Genomic DNA, 22,417 nt, shown 5'->3' on the forward strand with positions numbered 1-22,417 from the left:
TCCCACTCAAGGGGGACATCGGCCAGCCGCTCCCCCCTGCAGAGTCGTAGATAAGATTTGCGGGCTGAAGAAATGTGACACTCTTTAACAATAGGGCTCTGCCAAGCCAATAAACCGCCCTTTGTTACTGTAAAGAAATGGACCGGGCACATTTTCAAGCTGAAGGGCACAAATTCAAAGGAATATGGGGGTAATACAGACTACAGAGAGCCGAGCATCTGTTCTGGGGGCAAACAAAGTGATTATTTCAGCAGTTGCTAGGCTCAATCCTCAGGACAGGGCGACTGGGTTGGATGATTTGGGAGAGAGGTGCAATAAGACCCTGGTTGATAGTTTAGACCTCCTAGGCTATGACTAGCTATTTGGAAATGAGAATCACTGCAGGCAGAGACTTGCCAAAGTACCCTGGACTCCTCTGCCTGGCATGGCATAGCATACCTCAAGGCATCACTCACATTGAAACACAGCCCCCCCCCCCCCCCCSKCRRCTTCAAAAACCTTTCACACAAGCCTAATTAGGACCAGTGTCATGCATTATAGACCGAGTCTTAAGGTTTGGCTGTTTGAGGCCTCAGCCTTGAATTAGGCAATTAGTCAGTATTTCGGTGGAGAATATCGCCTTACTTGGGTTTCCACAAGTGTAAATCCAGAGCAGATTCAATTAACTTGACTGACTCACTCTTGTGGTATGTCAAGCAAGTGGACACAGCAAGCCGTCCCTTTCTTGATGTATCACTCTCCTGCCTGACCTGTGGAGTWCCAACGAACTGCTCAGTGGATAAAGTTACAGTACGTTCGGGTTAATTAAAAGGCAGTCAGCATTTTATATCCAGGATAAGACTGGTATCCCCATCCATTTGCATGAAGGTGCCATAAATGTTCCCATTCCACTCCCTCTAGCTCGTCTCTTTTCTCTCTCCAGGTATATCCAGGCTTGATGGTCACCGCAGGCCTTATCCACTACGTGCTGAACCTGCTGCACTTAACGGTGCACATCCGGGACGTCTGCGTCTTCCTGGCGCCAGTCTTCAGCGGCCTGACGTCCATCTCCACCTTCCTGCTGACGCGGGAGCTGTGGAACCAGGGGGCGGGGCTTCTGGCTGCCTGCTTTATCGCCATCGTGCCCGGGTACATCTCCCGCTCTGTGGCCGGCTCCTTCGACAACGAGGGCATCGCCATCTTCGCCCTGCAGTTCACCTACTACCTATGGGTAAGCCTGCCCCTTCCAGTCAGAACTTTGTCATTTAAATATCCTTTTTAGGTCCTGTATTTGATGTTTTAACACAACATTTAGGGGTGGTTTCCCAGACACAGATTAAGCCTAGTCCTGGACTAAAAATCAAGCTCAATGGGGAATCTCCATCAAAATAGCTTTTTAGTCCAGGACCAGACTACATCTTTGTCCCGGAAACCGACTATTGACGCTGTAACACTCTGAAGTACCAGTTGGATGTTATTTTTCAGTGTGTTTACCGATCGTATACTCATGCCCTGTTGAAGGGAGGGACATGTACTTTTTGAAGAGATTTGCAGTCCTTAATGTTCTAATATCTACGGTGCATTCGGAAAGTATTCAGACCCCTTGACTTTTTCCACATTTTGTTACGTTACAGCCTTATTCTTAAATTAAGTAGTTTTCCCCCCCTCATCAATCTACATACAATACCCCATAATGACAAAGCAAAAACAGGTTTTTATAAATTTTTGCAAATGTATTAAAAAAAAATTCAAACAGTAATCTCACATTTACCCAAGTATTCATACCCTTTACTCAGTACTTTGTTGAAGCACCTTTAYCAGCGATTACACCTTCAATTCTTATTAGGTGTGACGATACAAGCTTGGCACACCTGTATTTGGGGAGTTTCAACCCATTCTTCTCTGCAGAACCTCTCAAGCTCTGTCAGGTTGGATGGGGAGCATCGCTGCACAGCTATTTTCAGGTCTCTCCAGAGATGTTCGATCGGGTTCAAGTCTGGGCTCTGGCTGGGCCGCTTAAGGACGTTGAGACTTGTCCTGAAGCCACTCCTGTGTTGTCTTGGCTGTGTGCTTAGGGTCGTTGTCCTGTTGGAAGGGGAACCTTCACCGCAGTCTGAGGTCCTGAGTGCTCTGGAGCAGGTTTTCATCAAGGATCTCTCTGTACTTTGCTCCGTTTGTCTTTCCCTCGATCCTGACTAGTCTCCCAGTCCCTGCCGCTGAAGAATATCCCACAGCATGATGCTGCCACCACCATGCTTCACCTTAGGGATGGTGCCAGGTTTCCTGCAGACATGACGCTTGGTATTCAGGCCAAAGAGTTCACTCTTGTTTCTCATAGTCCTTTAGGTGCCTTTTTGCAAACTCCAAGTGCCTTTTACTGAAGAGTGGCTTCCGTCTGAATACTTTCCGAATGCACTGTAATGCTCTAATAGCTGCTTTGGTGTGGTTAAATGATTGATACACTGACTAAATCATAAACTTCGCTCAGTCTGCTGACTGTCTGGGACATTGTGTGCTGCTTTGTATGTTTCAGTCGCTGCTGGTGACCTTTTAAAAATCGAGTAATCAAAKATATCTCAGGTTGGAGGTGAAACGGGTTTCTTATTTACCACACTTGAACAGTTCGATGAATTGAACAGTGACCCTTTTTTCTGTTAATGCTACAAACTGCCCTGATGGGCCTAGCAGAATGACAGCTCTGACCAGACATTGGATAAGCTAACATAGACAAGGTGGAAGTATTATCTATGCGCGCAATGGCTTACAATACAGTGGAAATGGACCATATGCTGTAGAAGTAGGATTTGTGGCAAAATAAACAGACATTTCCCCCACACTATGCCACCAGTGTGTCCTCTCTTTTCAATCGCATTAGTGTCTCAGGCTCGCACGCACTGCTCTACTCCTTCCCACATTTTGTACATTATGCTTCCTGATGACTTGAGGCAGGTGCATGCAATGTATTCACATGGCTAGATGAAATTTGAAGTGCATTGTAAAATGGACAAATCAAAGGCGACCTTGGCAGGGGGCGCCAGGCTCCCCATCAGCTCCCCGGTATTCATTTCACTTGTCTCGAGGGGCTTAGATGCCAGCCAAGCTGATAATCGCCAGGACCGCTCCACACTAAGGCATCCTATTTATTTTTTCCAGGAGTAAAACTGAACAGCGCTCAGGTAGATTTATTTTTCCTCCTCCCGGCTTTGTCCTCCTTTTCAACCCAAGCCCAAGGACACACCGGCATTCAAGCAGGTAAACGTGACGCGGGCTCTCGCCCACCACGCTTCACATGTTGGTCACCCATGGCGAGCACTGCGTGACGGTGGAAAGGACCTTGTGTCCGTTTGTGCGTCTGTCAGCGTACGTTTGTCCAGTTGTACCTGAACTTGTTTCTCTTTCAATCTATCAGTCGGTGGACGTCGTTCAACTCGACACTTGACCCGTTAAGTGCGGACATATCGAACTACTGCGGGGGCTTGAGACGCCTTCGACGGTTGCTTCCATAGCTTGAAGGCCCATYTCGGCACTATGGAGTGCTCTGTCATGTTAACTCGGGCGAGTGTGACTGAGCTGATAACGACACTCGGTTCGACGAGCCTCTGCTTTCATCAACTAGCCACACACACGCACACCCTGGAGCTGCCGGAGTTGTGGAAGTGTTTAACCTCTCGCCCAGAGAACCTCCCACGCTATGAGTGAATGTCAGAGTCAGTGGCTGGCTCCAGACCCAGGGGGATCCGCTATCTGCTCTCCACCACTGTTGTGACGTGAAATGCAGACGGCCAACGTGTAATTTGCTCGACGCAGTGCATTTTACGTTTACTCGAGTGCCGCTGAAACGCTACCGGGGACGTTCTCCGATTTGTGATAAGCCGCCTTCGCTGTCATGATCGTTGCACAATGATTTGATACGTATAATTTCAATATTTGGTTTTGTCAGAGGAGCAGCTGTTGCAGCTTCATAGGAACTTTTCATTGTCATTCCACATAGACCATACATGTCTTAGAATGAACCAAAACAACGAGCGTGCCCCAAATGGCATCTTACTTCCTATATAGTGCGCCTTATMGGCCCTGGGCAAAATAGTGCACTATATTGGGATTAGGGTGCCATGYTTTGGAATGCAGACYATGCGTGTTCCAYGTGACACGGGTGGCCATTGCTTATCGTCGCATCTTAGCGGCACCATCGGTGGGAAAAAATTATAAACTTGCACACGTGGTCTTTCCAGTTTGGCGAGAGCCCTGGAAAAACAATTATCCCGGGCCARGCGTCACTGCTTTTCATTATCAGTCTCATTTACCCACGTTTMTCTCGGCACTTTCCCCCTCTTCTGCTCTCTTTCTCTCTCATTCTCCAGCCCTTCCCTCAAATGCTAAAACGGGAACCTCTCCCAGGCTTCTTCTCCCCAATCTTCATTATCCGTCTCCTTCATTTTATCTGCTAATAACCCATTCAACTCGAGCCGCTTAATCTGCCTGGGTCGGCCCCACCTCATCCCCTCCCTAATCTATAATTGAATCCTCTCGCACCCCAGAGAGCTGCCCCTTTTAACACTAGCACTCCCCGCTACCCCTCCTCTCCAACGTGCTTCCATTGTTGTCCCGCTAATTCCCCAGTTTCTCTAGGCTCACATTTAATTAGCCCTGCTTGTATTGCTGTGTGGGGGGGGGGACTTATTTCAACATGACCGTGCACATTCTCTGCATAGTAGTCTCCAGCCCTGGTAGATTGTAGGCTAGCTCCCTGTTAATTGTCTGTGGCACTGGGAAAGCTATAGGCTTCCGGTGTTCTGCAGTGACCTACATCTTTGTCAGCTCCCTCCAGTATTACCTGTGAGGAATTCTGTAGTTTCACCCGTGTCAAAACCAGATAGCGKCGCTTTGGTGAGGCCTCATCGGCGGGAACGCATGACGTGGAGACCATTTAGGGTTGGATTTGAAATAGGTGGGGGGATAGATGGTTTACGCTGCACGACTGAGGCTCTGGTGGATATTCGTACCAGGCCTGCTTTCCACCGCTAATAAATCCTCATCAGCAGATCAGGTGAAGCGTGACTGATGTGTACCGCAGACGTCGTTCGATAAAACTGTCTGTGCTCCTGCCGCTGCCTGTCCTGCTCCCCTGCCATCACTTTCGCCCAGTAGTCTTTCAGACATGGTCCCTTTTAATGTGTTGACTCAGGCTGTGGGGTGAGACCAGGTAACCGGCAGTCCCAGCTAGTGTTAGGAGCATAGTAATATGCCAGGCAGCCCTCACTTTTAACACTAGCAAGGCCGCTGGGCCAGACGKRCACRAGGYCGCGTTTTCATAGCATGTGCAGACKAGCTGGCAAGTGTCTTCAGACATTTTCAGTCTCTCCTTGTCCCAGTCTGTAATACCAACATTGTTCAAGCTGGCCACTATTGTCCCTGTTACCAAGAACTCCYAGGTAACCTTCCTCATTGTCTTATCATCCCCAGTASCACTCACATCTGTAATTATGAATTGCTTTGAAAGGCTGGTKATGACATATCAACACCATCATCCCAYACACCCTAGAACCACTCCAATGTGCATATCGCCCCGACAGATCCACAGATGACGCAATGTCAATTSCACTTCACAGGGAGGTGGTCAGACTTGYCAGTGTGGTGCCAGGATAACAGCCTCTCCCTCAARATCAGTAAGACCAATGAGCTGATTGTGGACTACTGGAAAAAGAGAGCGCATGCCCCCATCCGCATCTACAGGGCTGTAGGGAAGCAGGTCAAGAGATTCCACCCCCTCGGYAGGCTGAAAAGATTTGGCATGGGCCCTCGGTTCTACAGCTGCAATGTTCTACAGCTGCACCACCGAGAGCAATTTGACTGGCTGCATCACTGCTTGTTATGGCAAATGCACCGCCCTCAAATTTCCAAAGTCTTCAACCACCCAAGCCATAGACTGTTCACTCTGCTGCTGTCCGGCAAACGGTACTGGAACATCGAATCTCGGACCAACCGGCTCTGAGACMGCTTCACCTCCCGAGCCATAAGACTGCTAATTAATTAGTCCGGGTAACCATTTAATTATCTGCATTGACACTCTTGCACTGACTCTATACACACTACACGAAAACCCACGCGCGCACACAACATGCATACAGACGTCACAGACTTTCACACWTCATWTGCTGCTGCTACTCTGTTCTTCATTTTACTCTTATCTATCCTGATGCCTAGTCACTTTACCCTGCTTTTATGTACATACACTATATATACAAAAGTATGTGGACACCCCTTCAAATTAGTGGATTCGGCTATTTCAGCCACACTCGTTGCTGATAGTTGTATAAAATCGAGCACACCGCCATGTAATCTCCATAGACAAACATCGGCTGTAGAATGGCCTTACTGAAGAGCTGTGACTTTCAACGTGGCATTGTCATAGGATGCCACCGTGGCAACGAGTCAGTTCATCAAAGCGAGAACGGCTCGGCCGTGAAGTGGTAGGCCACACAAGCTCCCAGAACAGGACCGCCGCAGGCTGTAGTGCGTAAAAAATCATCTGTCCTCGGTTGCAACACTCAGCGCGGAGTTCCAAACTGCCCCTGGAAGCAACGTCAGCACATGAAATGGGTTTCCATGCCGACTAGCCGCACACAAGCCTAAGATCACCATGCGCTATGCCAAGCGTCGGCTGGAGTGGTGTAAAGCTCGCCGCAATTGGACTCTGGAGCAGTGGAAATGCGTTCTCCGGAGTGATGAATCACGCTTAACCATCTGGCAGGCCGACAGACTAATCTGGGTTTGGCGGACGCCAGGAGAACGCTGCCGGCCCCCGTTTTGGTTTCACTGGTATTATATGGTGTTTCACTAGCACCTTTTCCCACTGTTCCATCAAGTGAATGTAGGCTGTTAGAGCATACTGTGGGAGTTAGAAAGGGCTATTAACTTTGTTGTCCTGGAGGACATGTTTGACAGAATGACCGAACACGTTTACTAGTCCTTAACCCTTTGTGTCTGTTCTCCCACTCACAGGTGAAGTCAATAAAGACCGGTTCGGTGTTCTGGTCCATTGGCTGCTGCCTCTCCTACTTCTACATGGTGAGTGTCAAAGAGTTATTGGCCGGAAACACACAGAAAACATTGTCATTGATTTCCACCGACGTAGCATTCCATCTCTGGGAATTGGAAGCCACGATTACATTAAGATAGCCCCATGGGTAGTTGAGAGCGATCGCCGATGTCAAAAGTGGCGTGAAAAAGMAGTCTGTACCGGACGCGTTAAACGTTATTTATGAATCCCCCGACCTGTCAGGGGGTCGATGGAGCGATGAGATAAAAGATGAACAGAGCCGACTGCCTCCCAGAGCGCTCTTTGTGTACAATTGGTGATTTTGAGCATCTGCAAAGATCTCCTGCTTCCAGCTTCTTCAGTTAAATCTCCCCTCAGCCCGGGAAGAGACAGATGTCAAATGAAACGCATTGGAGAGATCCAGCTCCCGTCGATTTCTCAGGATCCAAGCTACTGCAGGAAGAGTGAAGGGGAAAGCCTCTAATGACCACATTTGAAGAGCAGGGAGATTTTCCACTGAGACACCACTGCAATTTTTATAAGCCCCTCYTTCTGTGTGTCTCACTCATACGCCTCCAGAGATCTGGAGTGTGATAATATTTTGGCTTCCCCCGCTCTATGGTTCTGACTAGAGGGAGTACAGCTACGATCGGAATTGACTTTTTCATAGCAGGTTAGCGGAGCATACGCAGAAGGTTTCTATAATTAGGTCCGGAGAAGCGTTCGGGTTACGGTTAGCAAAAATGCTCTCCTAACTTGCTACAAAAAGTCYCTTTCGGTCATAGCTGTACTCCCTCTAGTCACAACGCCGCTCTACCCATCCTCCCACCAGCATCCTGTGGTCTGATGTCTGACTGATGCCTCTCCTGATGCAGGGTTTGTTTGCAACGCGACAAGCCTGTGTCRCCCTTGTCACTCTCTCACGACCCTCTAGTGGGAGTGGCTTGCAGGTGCAGCCCGCCATGCTGCAATATCTACCCTTCCACCTCTTCTTCCCATCCCGCTGTTGATTTAAGGATGCTCACCAATGAGGCTTAATCGAAGATGACACATCTGCGWTGGCCAGCGAGAGATTCCGTGCTCAGCTCTGTCCTAATCAGCCCGGGGGAGGGAGAGGAGAAGCTCAGTTGAGATGTCACGATGGACAAGAACTGCAAAAACCACTACTGTGAGATGCGTGACAGTCGATCTGTCTCCTGGGAGAGATCTTGTGTTCCCAAAGTTCCCGTGACGGCTCACTCCTACCTTGACAGCAGCCCTCGAGTTCTTTTCCTCATAAAGTATTTATGAGGCGTTCTCAGCAGCACATCTCAGCTCTTCAGGTGATTGTTTGTAAGATGTGCTGCGTTCTGGAGGTTATTATTAGAAGTCAAGCAATAATCAKAACTCTTGAGGCCCCTTTTTTACAGTGGACAAATCGATCCAGAGCTTTGCAGCGCTGCAGTGTTTTGGCCTACCTCCCCAGGCCCCACCTGACTTTCATCAAAACAACTTTCTCCCACAGCCCCAGTTTATCTACTCCACTAATGCTGTCTCATACCCCCGTTGGTGACCCAACAGCGTATCCGGTTATTCTGTTTCCAGCATCCTATCCCCCCCCACAGAGGTGCCTGAGCCTCTTCAGCCCCCTTCTGAGCCAATCTAGCCCCATAGCAAGACCCCTACCCCCCCCCCGTTTACCACTACAATACCCTCCGTCTCCCTGTGCTTCTTCATAGTGGCCCCTGGGTGGTCAGATAAGCAGTGGAGTGTGGGTAAAGATAATGGCTTAAGGCTCTAACGGTGTCTGGTTCTTTGCTGACCCCATTATGACTGCAATAAGACCTGTCGATTAGGGTCACATGCTAGCTTGAGGTGCACACACTAACAGGTTAGCATTGGGCCCATAGGACGCCCTAACATAGTGTAACAGCCCTTCCCCCTGCGTGTATTGTAACCTACAGAAACAGTTCTTCCTCATTCAAATCTCATTTTAATACAACCGGTGTAGACCTTAAAGTGAAATGCATACTTACAAGCCCTTAACCAACAATGCAGTTAAGGAAAATACGTGGTAAGTGAAAAATAGATAAGTAAAAAACAAAAACACTAACAAATAATTAAAGAGCAGCAGTAAAATAACAATAGCGACGCTATATACAGGAGGTACCGGTACAGAGTCAATGTGCGGGGGCACCGGTTAGTCGAGGTAATATGTACATGTAGGTGGAGTTGAAGTTACTATGCACAGATAATAAACAGAGAATAGCAGCAGTGTAAACGAGGGGGGAAGGGGGKAATGCAAATAGTCTGGGTAGCCATTTGATTAGCTGTTGAGCAGTCTTATGGCTTGGGGGTAGAAGCTGTTGGGAAGCCTTTTGGACCTAGACTTGGCGCTCCGGTACCACTTGCCGTGCGGTAGCAGAGAGAAGAGTCTGTGACTAGGGTGGCTGGAGGCTTTGACAATTTTTAGGGCCTTCCTCTGACACCACCTGGTATAGAGGTCCTGGATGGCAGGAAGCTTGTCCCCAGTGATGTAGTGCCTTGCAGTCGTAGGCRGAGCAGTTGCCATACCAGGCAGTGATGCAACCAGTCAGGATACTCTCGATGGTGCAGCTGTAGAACTCTTAGGACCCATGCYAAATCTTTTCAGTCTCCTGAGGGGGAATAGGTTTTGTCMTGCCRTCTTCATGACTGTCTTATTGTGCTTGGACCATGATAGTTTGTTGGTGATGTGGACACCAAGGAACTGAGCCTCTTCAGCCCTACCGATGAGAATGGGGGTGTGCTCGGTCCTCCTTTTCCTGTAGTCCACAATCATCTCCTTTGTCTTGATCACCTTGAGGGAGAGGTTGTTGTCCTGGCACCACACGGCCAGGTCTCTGACCACATCCCTATAGGCTGTCTCAACGTTGTCGGTGATCAGGCCTACCACTGTTGTCATCAGCAAACTTAATGATGGTGTCGGAGTCGTGCCTGACCGTGCAGTCATGAGTGWACAGGGAGTACAGGAGTGGACTGAGCACGCACCCCTGAGGGCCCCCCGTGTTGAGGATCAGCATCGTCGGATGTGTTGTTACCTACCCGTATCACCTGGGGGCGGCCTGTCGAAGTCCAGGATCCAGTTGGAAATGGAGGTGTTTAGTCCCAGGGTCCTAAGCTTAGTGATGAGCATTGAGGGCACTATGGTGTACGCTAAGCAGTAGTCAATTCTCACATAGATGTTCCTTTTGTCCAGGTGAYAAAGGGCAGTGTGGAGTGCAATAGATTGCATCATCTGGGGCGGTATGCAAATTGGAGTGGTTTCTGGGATAATGGTGACGATGTGGGCCATGACCGACCTTTCAAAGTACTTCATGGCTACAGACGTGAGTGTTACGGGTCGGTAGTCATTTAGGCAGGTTGCCTTGGTGTTCTTGGGCCTGGGACTATGGGGGTGTGCTTGAAACATGTTGGTATTACAGACTCAGACAGGGAGAGGTTCAAAATGTCAGTGAAGACACTTGCCAGTTGGTCAGCGCATGCCTCGTAATCCGTCTGGCCCTGCGGCCTTGTGAATGTTGACCTGTTTAAAGGTCTTACATCGGCTACGGAGAGCGTGATCACACAGTCGTCTGGAACAGCTGATGCTCTCATGCATGTTTCAGTGTTACTTGCCTCGACGTGAGTATAGAAGTAATTTAGCTCGTCTGGTAGGCTCGTGTCACTGGGCAGCTGGAGGCTGTGTTTCCCTTTGTAGTCTGTAATAGTTTGCAAGCCCTGCCATATCTGACTAGCGTCGGAGCTGGTGTAGTACGATTCGATCTTAGTCCTGTATTGACGCGTTGATGGTTCGTTGGAGGGCATAGCGGGATTTCTTATTTCATTATATTGTAAGGGAAGCTTCTCCAAGGACAAGTACTCTTCTCATAGAACTGTCACAACATTGCATGAAAGCCTTACAGGGATGTCACTAGGATGTTTCAATACCCCCAAATGATATCATGAGGGATGATCAGGGAATCTACTAWCTACATTATCTCCAGCTTATAAAGTTCCTGAAAGTTATTATTGCCGGAAGGATATTTGCTTGACTATATCCTAGCTGCCTAACCAGGAAAAACATTGTTTCGATCGAGGTTTTTCTCAAGGGAAGTGTGATCAGTTTTTCAATAAAAAACATCAGTTTTGTTCGTTTCTTAATTTAGGACTGCGCTATATCGATAACTGCATTGTTTACTCTTACAGGCATATTGATTGTGTGCGCACCATCTCTTTCAGCTACCTCACTGTCTCTTAGCAGACTTTTTTTTGGTGGTAATCAATATATTTTGTGCTAGGTGGTTGAGTTTTGGACTGTACTCTCCTCAAAGAATCTCAGCCTCCAGAAGATTGCTGCCTGCTTATTTGACCCTCAAAACCATGGGGTTGTGTGGGTGTAATGCAGGAAAGGTTTCTCTCATACACACACACAACGGCGAGGTCATTAGCAGTAGATTTGCGAGATGTTTAGTCAAATTACGTTCCGGAGGCTGCGGGATGTGACCCTCCGAGCGAGACACTAGCCTCACTTTCTCCTCTCCTCACCAACACCCCCCCACCCCCCCAGCACTTCCTCTGGGTCGGTGTTGTTTTCAATTAGAAACCTCATCTCTCACAGAACTGCTGTGTCAAAAAAAAAAAAAATCATTCAAGTTACGGTTCAGCTGTACCTAATTAGCTCATACCATCTGAAGCTAAAGCTAAAGATACAAATGGCTGTGAAAAGGTAATTACATTTAACCACTCCAGAAGGAACTTGAGGCGGTTCATCTCCTTCTAGGGTGACTCTCTTCTGTTTTTCGTAATTAGGGGTAATTTTAAAAACTTATTTTTAACCATCGATGAGTGACTTGTGAATGCAGTGTGTGATTGTGTGGCTAAGCAGGTTTGTGTCAGTTTGAGCATTTATCCCAAAAGGCTGTCCTAAACAGAGGATGAAACATTTTACTACTGTCCCTCGCCGTCTGTGCTCTGTACCCCCTACACAGTGTGATTTTCAATGGCGCCGTTTGAAGTACTGCAGCTGACGTTTTTGTWGAGTGTTTTATAAGCCCCTCTCATTTCACACTGCGTCTCTCTGACATTGTTGCTGCATCATTTCATGGCGCTTTTAAAGTTGAAGCATTTTACTTCAGTCATAGTGTTAAATATGATTGAATTGGTTTTATATGGTGCCACTGCAAATTTCCATGTATTACTGTTGTGGGTGTCTGTGGTTTACTGTTTTGTGTTGCAGGTGTCAGCATGGGGAGGATATGTCTTCATCATCAACCTGATCCCGCTGCATGTGTTTGTGCTCCTGCTCATGCAGCGCTACAGCAAGAGGGTCTATATCGGTGAGTGACCACAAAGACATCTGACCGTCAACCCCTTCTTCATAGGTTGTCACTCGGTCGCGTCATGCCATTGTTATGAACGTTCTCAAGCCGCCCTCTTCGGCGGCGCCATAGTGGTGCCCTAAAGTCGTGATAAGCTAACTACTGTTTAGTCTAAACTACACTATAGTGCCTGGAAATACGATGACATTGCTAAAGTAGTCAAATGTTTAGTAGGAAAGAGCTTTGCCAGCTTTATCATGCCGTCAAATTAACTTTAGACAATGGCAATGTTGTCATTGGCTAGGAAAGCTCGTCAAAATAGCGAGCAATGCTAACGGTAGCTAGCTAAAATCCGGTGTCCTTCCCTCAATCTTAGCTAATGTTATACTGCATCTAAAGTCAATCTACCGACATCAAAATGATGACAAAGGGTTTTCCTACTAAGTATTTGCCTCCTTTTGAATGGCATTGTATCTCCAAGCCACTGTAATGCACTTTTGATGAAATCCTCATCGGCGCTTATTGACGATGCATTGAGTAGAATGCTCAGTCGGGCAACAGTCCAAAAATAACGTTTAGAACAATATTGTGACGAAACATGCAACCCATGAATGTGACCGCAAACCTTCTCTATCTGCTAAAGAGATGTGACCGCACGCACCTGTTTTCCTCGAACCACTAACACCGGTTTGCTCTTTTGAATGRGACTGCAAACAGAACTTTTTGTGGGGGGGGGTTAAATATTCTGAATTTGACTGCGAGACAGAACGTTGCAGAAATGCTGCAGCATCGTAAGCAGTACATATTTAGCTGAGCTGAAGGAACAGCTGGGTCAAGATYAATGGGCTAGCATCAGTTACTCTTGATTGTCCGTATTACTCACAGTAAACCGTACCCCATTCTTSGGTGATGTGAAAATAAATTACGACCCTATTTAAAGAGGGCTTCGACCCCGCTGTACTCAATCTCTGCATTTTCCCCAACAAGGGATTCCACCCTTCGACAATAACCATTTGTTAATGCAGACTATCTTTGCATTGTTGTGAGACATTTATGGCTTGGAACGCAGAGGCTGTCAACCTCAAGCACCCTTTTTAATAGAAGAGGGCTTTGCATAGTTATTCAAGCATCCATCTTGTGCAAGGTCTTGCTCCTTAAAGTGCTTCATAACCATCTCGTTCTGATCTAGTTTTAACCTTCCTCCTTCATCTACAATAGAGAAAGCTTTTCTAAAAACTAGTTGTCTCTTTGGCATTGGAGCTTGCCACAATGAGTCCCTCTTGACCAAAAATGCAGTTCTGTTTCACACAGTTCATTACTTAGCTCCATCAGTCACCAAGCGATAATGAATCATAGTCGGGCGTGCTCAGGGCTAGTCACAGCCACTTCAAAAAGCTCCAGTGTTCAGGAAAGTATAAAATCTTAATTAGGGCACACTACTTAGAATCAGCACCCCCCCCCCCCCCCKCCCCAGCTACAAAGGTGGGAGTTCTACTGCCYGCTCATGTTAGGCCCCCCGCTGCACTTTTCTTTTCCCACGTCTATGTAAATGACTCCAGATAAGACGTTATTGTATTTACGCCAACTCAGGAGTTGCATTGAGAAAATCAGTTCACAAGAAATACCTCTAACTGACGTGATAGTGGGTATTGAATAGAACAGTATCTGTGTTTGACCTTTTTTGTTTGATCTCATCTCTCGCTCGATCCCTTTTCTTTGTCTGTTTCTCTCTTTCTCCCTCAGCTTACAGCACTTTCTACATTGTGGGCCTGGTGCTATCCATGCAGATCCCCTTTGTGGGCTTCCAGCCAATCAGAACCAGCGAGCACACGGCGGCAGCAGGTAAGCCTCACCACTTTTTTTTTTTTTTGTCTCCTGAGCGCACAAAACGACTCGCCATTAGACACACACACCACTTTTTCATATCACCAGGTATGTCTCGTTGAGAATCTATTTTTCAACCGAGACCTTGGACCATGACCAAGCAGTTGTGTTCTCTTGAATGGGCAGTGCCTTTACTATTTCGTTGATGCAACGTAAGTGTTCCTGTCTCGCCAACGGTCCCAGCTACTCCCAGACAACATTTAGGTGGCATTCCTTTATTCTGGAGGGTAGGAACAGCTAGGGGTGTGAGCATTTTAAACGTTAAAATGAAAACGGACTATAACACGGCAAATAATGTAACTAGACAATAGGCTATAATGGCCCGGGTAAAGTTGTGTAATTTAAATAAAACCTGAGCGAAAGAGGCAGACAATGTTAATTTGGTGAGTTTGCATGGCAGGAAAGACATTATGGTTCTTTCTGCCTGCCCCCTCCCCTCTCTCCCTTGCACTGACTTGCCTGGTCTTTCTCTTCTCTAATGATGCGAGTGTGTGTTCAGTCTTCGGTCTGTTGCGTGTAGAATATCCTAGCCTATTCATTGATAGGCCCTGCTTTACTGAAATTGCGAGACATTGCAAGCCACTATATTGCAAGATACAGCATTCCAATTACGAGATAAAGCTTTGGATTACCAATAGATAGGCCTAGTGCACGGTTCTAACTTTGTCTGCCTGGTGTCCGACCTGCCTATACTGTCCACCTCCCCTCTCGCTATGAAAGATGCACGTTTGTTTTTGTTCTCGGCAGTACAGCAACTAATCTGTCGAGCAGAATCGAATCTTGACCCCAAGAAGCTACGTGCAAGGGGTTGAGGAATCAATTATTTTGGAGTCGACTCCACCACTACGTCATCGCCGAGTTGGAAAATTGGAAGAAAAGGGTCCTGTATGGCAATACTTTGCAAAGTTAAATGAGAAGGTGATGAAATGCAYACTTTGCGAGGTGGAATATAGGTACAGTATTGGTAGTACAGGTGCAATGCTTAACCATCTGAAAGGGACTCATTGTGAGACCCAAACCGTTGCTGTCAGCAGCGCAGCTGCGTTGTGAATTAATGTGGATTTTTCCCCCTTATCGTTTTAACGGAGAGCCACTTTTTTTCCACCCCTCTGTTTTGAACGGTAAGAATGTCCATTTGTCAACATCCCTAGTAACAGGATMACATGGCTCTACAGCATCCATTTCAGCTTCCTCTTAGTCCGATGTAGCGTCAGTCTGATTTCTGATGTGGTGTTTGTGGGGGGGTGACCAGGGCAGCACAGCATGTTAGCGTCATGGGCTTCGAGGAAGGCACCGAGGCMCTCTCAAAGGACGGGCTTGTTTGGTGTCGGGCAACAGCTGCTCGTAACATCTGGCGGCGTGTCTACASCAGCAGAGTGACGGGCGTTGTTAGTGTCACCCGCTCTCTGGGTTCTGGAGGAGTTATGACCTTGGAATGCTCCCGGGGGGTCGGAACTTGGAAGTGCTCCTCTGTTTTGCTAAGAGGACGGAAGTGAAGAAAGGAAGTGAAACGGGGCTCTGTTCAATCAGTAGTTCCACAAGAGAGAAAAAACAGATCCCGTTTAGCCTGAACTGGTCCTGTTATTCAAATATAAAAAAAAAAATATATATATATAATAATATTTAACCAGGTAGGCCAGTTGAGAACAAGTTCTCATTTACAACTGCGACCTGGCCAAGATAAAGCAAAGCAGTGTGACAGAGTTACACATGGGATAAACAAACGTACAGTCAAATAACACAATAGAAAAATTTATATATAGTGTGCGCCAATGTAGTAAGATTAGGGAGGTAAGGCAATAAATAGGCCATAGTGGCGAAATAATTACAATTTAACATTAACACTGGAGTGATAGATGTGCAGATGATGATGTGCAAGTAGAGATACTGGGGTGCAAAAGTCAATAACAATATGGGGATGAGGTAGTTGGGTGGGCTATTTACAGATGGGCTGTGTACAGGTGCAGTGAACGGTAAGCTGCACTGACAGCTGARGTTTAAAATTAGTGAGGGAAATGTAAGTCTTKAGTGATTTTTGCAATTCGTTCCAGTCATTGGCAGCAGAGAACTGGAAGGAAACTTGCTTGGGCAAGTTGCTTCGGGGGGTGCAGAGCTGTTGGTAGGGGTAGCCAGGTGGAAGTATGTTGTCATGTATTATTACAGCGTCAGTTTGTAGCACATCTAGAGTAATACTACCATCAAATGATAGTCCTTCTGATTCAGTATGTTTGTATATAAACCTGCTTGCATGAGAGCRTAAGGTTACTGTTATAACGTGCATACGCCAACATTCTGTGATTTGCGRGCGTGTCCTGCCACAGGTGTGTTTGCGCTGCTCCAGGCATATGCTTTGCTGCAGTACCTGAAGAACAGGCTCACCAAGCAGGAGTTCCAGACCCTTTTCTTCCTGGGGGTGTCGCTAGCTGCTGGGGTGGTGTTCCTCACCGTCATCTATCTCACCTACACGGGTGAGTCACTATACCTTACCATTACACGTACAGTGCCTTGAAAGTATCCACACCCCTTGACGACTTCCACATTTTGTTGTTACAGCCTGAATAAAACATTTATAAATTGTAGCGTTTTTGTCACAGGCCTACACACAATACCCCACAATGTCAAAGTGGAATAATGTTTTTAGATTATATATATATATATATATATATTTTTTTTTTATTTTTTTTTATACAAATGAGTAATAAGTATTCAACCCCTTTGTTATGGCAAGCTGAAATAAGTTCAGGAGTACAAATTGCTTAAGAAGTTGCATGTACTCACTCTGTGTGCAATAATAGTGTTTTAACATGATTTTTGAGTTGGCTACCTAATTTCTGTACACCACACATACAATTGTCTGGAAGGTCCCTCAGTCGAGCAGCGATTTTTCAAACAAAGACCTGAGAGGTTTTCCAATGCCTCACAGAGAAGAGCACCTATTGGTAGATAAAAATAGATTTTAAAAAAGCAGACATTGAATTTCCCTTTGAGGGTGGGGAAGTTATTAATTACACTTTGGATGGTGTATCAATCCACCCAGTCACTGCAAAGACACGGGCGTCCGTCCTAACTCGGTTGCGAGAGAGGAAGCAAATCGCTCAGGGATTTCACCATGAGGCCAATGGTGACTTTAAAACAGTTAGAGTTTAATGGCTGTGATAGGACTGAGGATGGATCCACAACATTGTAGTTACTCCACAATACTAACCTAATTTGGCAAAGTGAATAGAAGGAAGCGTGGCCAGAATACATGCATTCTGTTTACAGCAAGGCAATAAAGTAATACGGGAAAAAAATGTGGCAAAGCAATTCACTTTTTGTTCTGAATACAAATGTTACGTTTGGGGCAAATCCAATACAACACATTACTGAGAACCACWCTTCATATTTTCAAGCATATAGTGGTGACTGCTTCATGTTATGGGTATGCTTCTAATCAATAAGGACTGGGGAGTTTTTCAGGAAAATAAATAAATGGAATGGAGCTAAGCWCAGGCAAAATCCTAGAGGAWAACCTGGTTCAGTCTGCTTTCCACCAGACACTGGGAGATGAATTCCCCTTTCAACAGGACAATAACCTACAAKACAAGGCCAGATATACACTGGAGGTGCTTACCAAGAAGATTAAAGAAGGATGTTAGTTATGCATATTCTTAACCGCCYCTGCTCAACATTCCTCRCGAGTCCCGACCCACATATGCCCTACTACTGAACAGACACCTGACCCACTAAAGCAGGGCTCTTGAGTTATTGTCCTGTGGGGCTAAAACGGGTCAGTGTTTTTTTTGTTTCTACCTCGTAGTTAATTGCACTCATCTAGTGTCTCTGGTTGGAATCAGTCCCTGGTTAGAATGGGCGACAGTGAAAACCTGAAGCGTTTCGGCTCTTGAGGACCAGAATTGAAAAGCCCTGAACCAAAGGGTCCCTATTAACTTTGTCATTTTTATGTATGTTTTTATATAACCTTTATTTAATGACGGCCTACTCCGGCCAAACCCTGACGACGCTGGGCCAATTGTGCCACGCCTTTATGGGTCTCCCAATCACGGCCCGGTGTGAAACAGCCTGGATTATATGTGTACACTACCCATACACACCCATGTCAACCATATGCCAAAAAAGTCCTCATAATAACCACTAATGAATGCGTGTTCAAGTTTCCAGTCCTGTCTATTCATTGTTTGTTCATTTAGGTTACATCGCACCGTGGAGTGGACGGTTCTACTCGCTGTGGGACACCGGGTAAGCGTTGCTAACCTTCATTCACTTTCCTATCGATGAAACACTTGTTTCATTGAATGTGTCTGCGAAAGGGCTTACGCCATCCGTAGTTTCAAAGGAAATGCCAGAATAGTATTTTTCTTCTSAAACACGCTTAGACTACATTCTGTACATAAACTGCAGCGTGTCTGCATTAAGCATCGATCAATCGGTTTGTTTGCTGACAACAGCGCTTTGGCTCTCTCTTTACATTCCCCTTTTGAGGCGGTTTCTTGAGTCTTCGTCTTCCCTGAAGTACCAGCTGTTTCTCTTCTATCCTCATCACTCTTTCCCTCCCTCCTGCCCCCTCACCCTCTCCAGCTACGCTAAGATCCACATCCCCATCATCGCGTCGGTGTCGGAGCACCAGCCCACCACCTGGGTGTCGTTCTTCTTCGACCTCCACATCCTGGTCTGCACCTTCCCGGCAGGCCTCTGGTTCTGCATCAAGAATGTCAACGACGAGCGCGTCTTCGGTAAGCCGGGGCTCGTTAAAACACACACATCGTTTGAATATTTAGAGGGGGATATGGTAATTTGAGAAGAATATGCATTATAGCAAGGACATCATGTTTTTGATATACTGTACAAACCTGTTCTTAGATGGTGTACTGGAGGAAATGCTGAACAGTTTCACACAGCTCCAGTGCAGGAGACGCTTAGTTGATCAATTAATGCCATTGTTAGTCCCAAAACTGCACATCTGTTCACCCAGCTCTAAATCAGTTTGTCTCAGATGAAAAAACCACCCTCGAGGTATCTGAGTTGTGCACCATGCACTTTTGACATAAATGATCCTGCCTTTAACCTTTCCTGCCTCTCTGCCGCCCCCCAGTGGCTCTCTATGCCATCAGCGCGGTCTACTTTGCCGGGGTGATGGTGCGGCTGATGCTGACCTTGACGCCGGTGGTTTGCATGCTGTCGGCCATAGCCTTTTCCAGCGTGTTCGAGCACTACCTGGGSGACGACATGAAGAGGGAGAACCCTCCCATAGAGGACAGCAGCGACGAGGATGACAAAAGGAGCTCAGGAAACCTCTATGACAAGGTCGGTAGGAGTCACAGTCCAGGGCSCTTATTCATAAAGCAGCTCAGAGTAGGAGTGCAGATCAAGGATCAGGTTCCCACTGTCTATCTTATGATCAGTAGGGCTCTAATTTAACAAAGCTAACGCAATGGTGAACCTAAGTGCTGGCGGTACCGGAAATAATTTAGCTATTTTCACAACCAAGAGTGATGGTCGCTGGCAGTGGCATGAAAGGGCTGGGTTTTTATGATTAAATAAGTTGTAGGTGTGTCGACGCTTGACCCCTCACTGGCCAATCAGAACCTGTCAACAGCCAGTGAAACTGCAGGGCGCCAAAAAAAATAAAAAAAATAAATCCCATAATTGAAATTCCTCAAACATACATGTATTTTACACCATTTTAAAGATACACTTGTTGTAAATCCAGCCACAGTGTCCGATTTTCACGAAAGCAAACCAAACGATTATGTTAGGTCAGAGCCAAGTCACAGAAAAACAGCCATTTTTCCAGCCAAAGAGAGGAGTCACAAAAAGCAGAAATAGAGATCAAATGAATCACTAACCTTTGATGATCTTCATCAGATGACACTCATAGAACTTCATGTTACAAAATACATGTATGTTTTGTTCGGTGAAGTTCATATTTATATCCAAAAATCTGAGTTTACATTGGCGTGTTATGTTCAGTAGTTCCAAAACATCCGGTGATTTTGCAGAGAGCCACATCAATTTACAGAAATACTCATAATAGACATTGATAAAAGATACAACTGTTATGCATGGGATTTTAGATCCACTTCTCCTTAATACAACCGCTGTGTCAGATTTCCGCGCGTGCAAGGCCAGCGGAAAGTACGGACGAAAAGTTAGTTTATATTACAGTCCGTAGAAACATGACAAACGAAGTATTGAATCAATCTTTAGGATGTTTTTAACATAACTCTTAAATAATGTTCCAACCGGAGAATTCCTTTGTCTTCAGAAATGAGATGGAACAGAGCTCGCTCTCATATGAACGCGCATGGTCAGCGCATGGTCAGCGCATGTTCAGCTCATGGTAAGCTCATGGTAGACCTTACTCAATCCCCTCTCATTCGGCCCCACTTCACAGTAGCAGCATCAGACAAAGTTCCAAAGACTTGACATCTAGTGGAAGCCGTAAGAAGTGCAACATTACCAATATCCCACTGTATCTTCAATAGGAGCTGAGTTGAAAATCGACCAACCTCAGATTTCCACATCCTGGTTGGATTCTTTCTCAGGTTTTTGCCTGCCATYTGAGTTCTGTTATACTCACAGACATCATTCAAACAGTTTTAGAAACTTCAGAGTGTTTTCTATCCAAATATACTAATAATATGCATATTCTAGCAGGCAGTTTACTCTGGGCACGCTTTTCATCCGGATGTGAAAATACTGCCCCTTACCCCAAAGAAGTTAAGCCTTAACCCCACCCAATTTGTCACATGCACAGGATACAGAAGGTGTGAAGTCTTGTTTAGACATGTAGCTAGCTAAACAATGAACCATAATCCCAGCTCTAATGCCACGTTCAAAACCACTCTGAAATCTCTGACTTCAGTGAGGTTGAAAACAACTGGGAACTCAGGGGGAAAACGAGCTCCGACTGGGGATAAATCATTTTGAACGGTCATCCAACTCGGGAACTCGGGCCACTTTCTAGAGCTCTGACTTTCCTACCTGACGATTAGTGACGTTGTTTTGATCGTGGCAGTACTACCATGCATGCATCTGCAGGTAGCTAAAGCTAACCAACTAGGTTAAATGTTAGCTAGCGAGCTAACATTAGGCAATAACTAGCAATGCAAATGGTTTTCTGAGATACAAATAATATTAATACACCTAACCTTAGCTAGACTCTTACCCGTATACATGAATGAACGCTTCTCCCTCGGTCATGGTTGCCCTTAGTTTGAAGATGTAATCTGGAGACAGGTGTTTTTACAACAGCCTTCTGTGTTCTCTTTTACTCTCCACATTTGGCAATCTGGGATTTTCAGAGTCAGATATAGTCAGCGTGGCACGATCGTCCTTCAGAAAGTAGTCCATCACAACTTTTRCCCACTGATCTTTATCGATAACGCCAGTTAACTTCAGGGCAGCAATGTTGAGAGCAGTAGCAACGCCTTTTCAGTTATTCATGATATCTTTCAAAAAAAGCCACAGTAGAAAGGATATTGAGCGGCTCATGTTATAGACCGAAGCATGCTACATGGCAGACCTTTGGCATGTCCAGCCCATTCATTATCTCAGCCAATCATGGCTAGCGGGAAGGTTCCTGTATTTTTCCATGGCTAAACCAACTAGGCTCGTAAATTTAACAATTTATTCGCATTTACAGATGGTATACACATTTGGTATTATGGCACATGAAAGTTCACATGCTCCAGAAGGAATTTCTGCCCCAAAACAAATTGATAAAAAGTTCAAATGACTCTCCTGTGAAGTAGTGACGTGTGACGTACACCTAGCTTCTTGAAACKGGTCACGTGGTTGCTTCAAGTTGTGTATTTACGGTCTTATGTATTGCCTTGGAATCAACTCCAGTTCCAATGTTAGTCCGTCTTAGCTTACGGAAACGGAAACGCAATAACAAACTATTTAATAATGTGGACCTATCCCATCTTTGCTAAATACGTTAACTTGAACCTGTTTGCAGTCTACAATTGTTCTAAGTAATTGCATGGCTTCAGTATGAAAAAATACAGTGCCTTTTAGAAACTATTCATACGCATTGACTTTTTGTTGTTAAAATGTATTAAATTGATTTATTTTTCTCACCCATCTACACACACAACCCCATAATGCCAAAGTGAAAACATGTTTTTAGAAATGTTTTCAAATTGATTGAAAATGAAACACAGAAATATCTAATTTACGTAAGTATTCACAC

At 45.9% G+C, this 22,417-nt stretch overlaps 1 protein-coding gene across 1 annotated transcript in view; it reads left to right on the plus strand.

Annotated features, from left to right (window-relative positions):
• The window catches only part of LOC111955945 (dolichyl-diphosphooligosaccharide--protein glycosyltransferase subunit STT3B), an 86,425-nt gene that overhangs the window by 52,458 nt on the left and 11,550 nt on the right, over positions 1-22,417 (plus strand). The window contains exons 3-10 of the mRNA XM_023976332.2: positions 923-1,210; positions 6,982-7,047; positions 12,255-12,354; positions 14,080-14,178; positions 16,542-16,688; positions 18,411-18,459; positions 18,799-18,953; positions 19,313-19,524. Coding sequence (XP_023832100.1) covers positions 923-1,210; positions 6,982-7,047; positions 12,255-12,354; positions 14,080-14,178; positions 16,542-16,688; positions 18,411-18,459; positions 18,799-18,953; positions 19,313-19,524 — 1,116 coding nt within the window. The remainder of the gene's footprint in view (positions 1-922; positions 1,211-6,981; positions 7,048-12,254; positions 12,355-14,079; positions 14,179-16,541; positions 16,689-18,410; positions 18,460-18,798; positions 18,954-19,312; positions 19,525-22,417) is intronic.

The sequence above is a fragment of the Salvelinus sp. IW2-2015 genome, linkage group LG31 (assembly GCF_002910315.2).
Source record: "Salvelinus sp. IW2-2015 linkage group LG31, ASM291031v2, whole genome shotgun sequence".
Classification (NCBI taxonomy): domain Eukaryota; kingdom Metazoa; phylum Chordata; class Actinopteri; order Salmoniformes; family Salmonidae; genus Salvelinus; species Salvelinus sp. IW2-2015.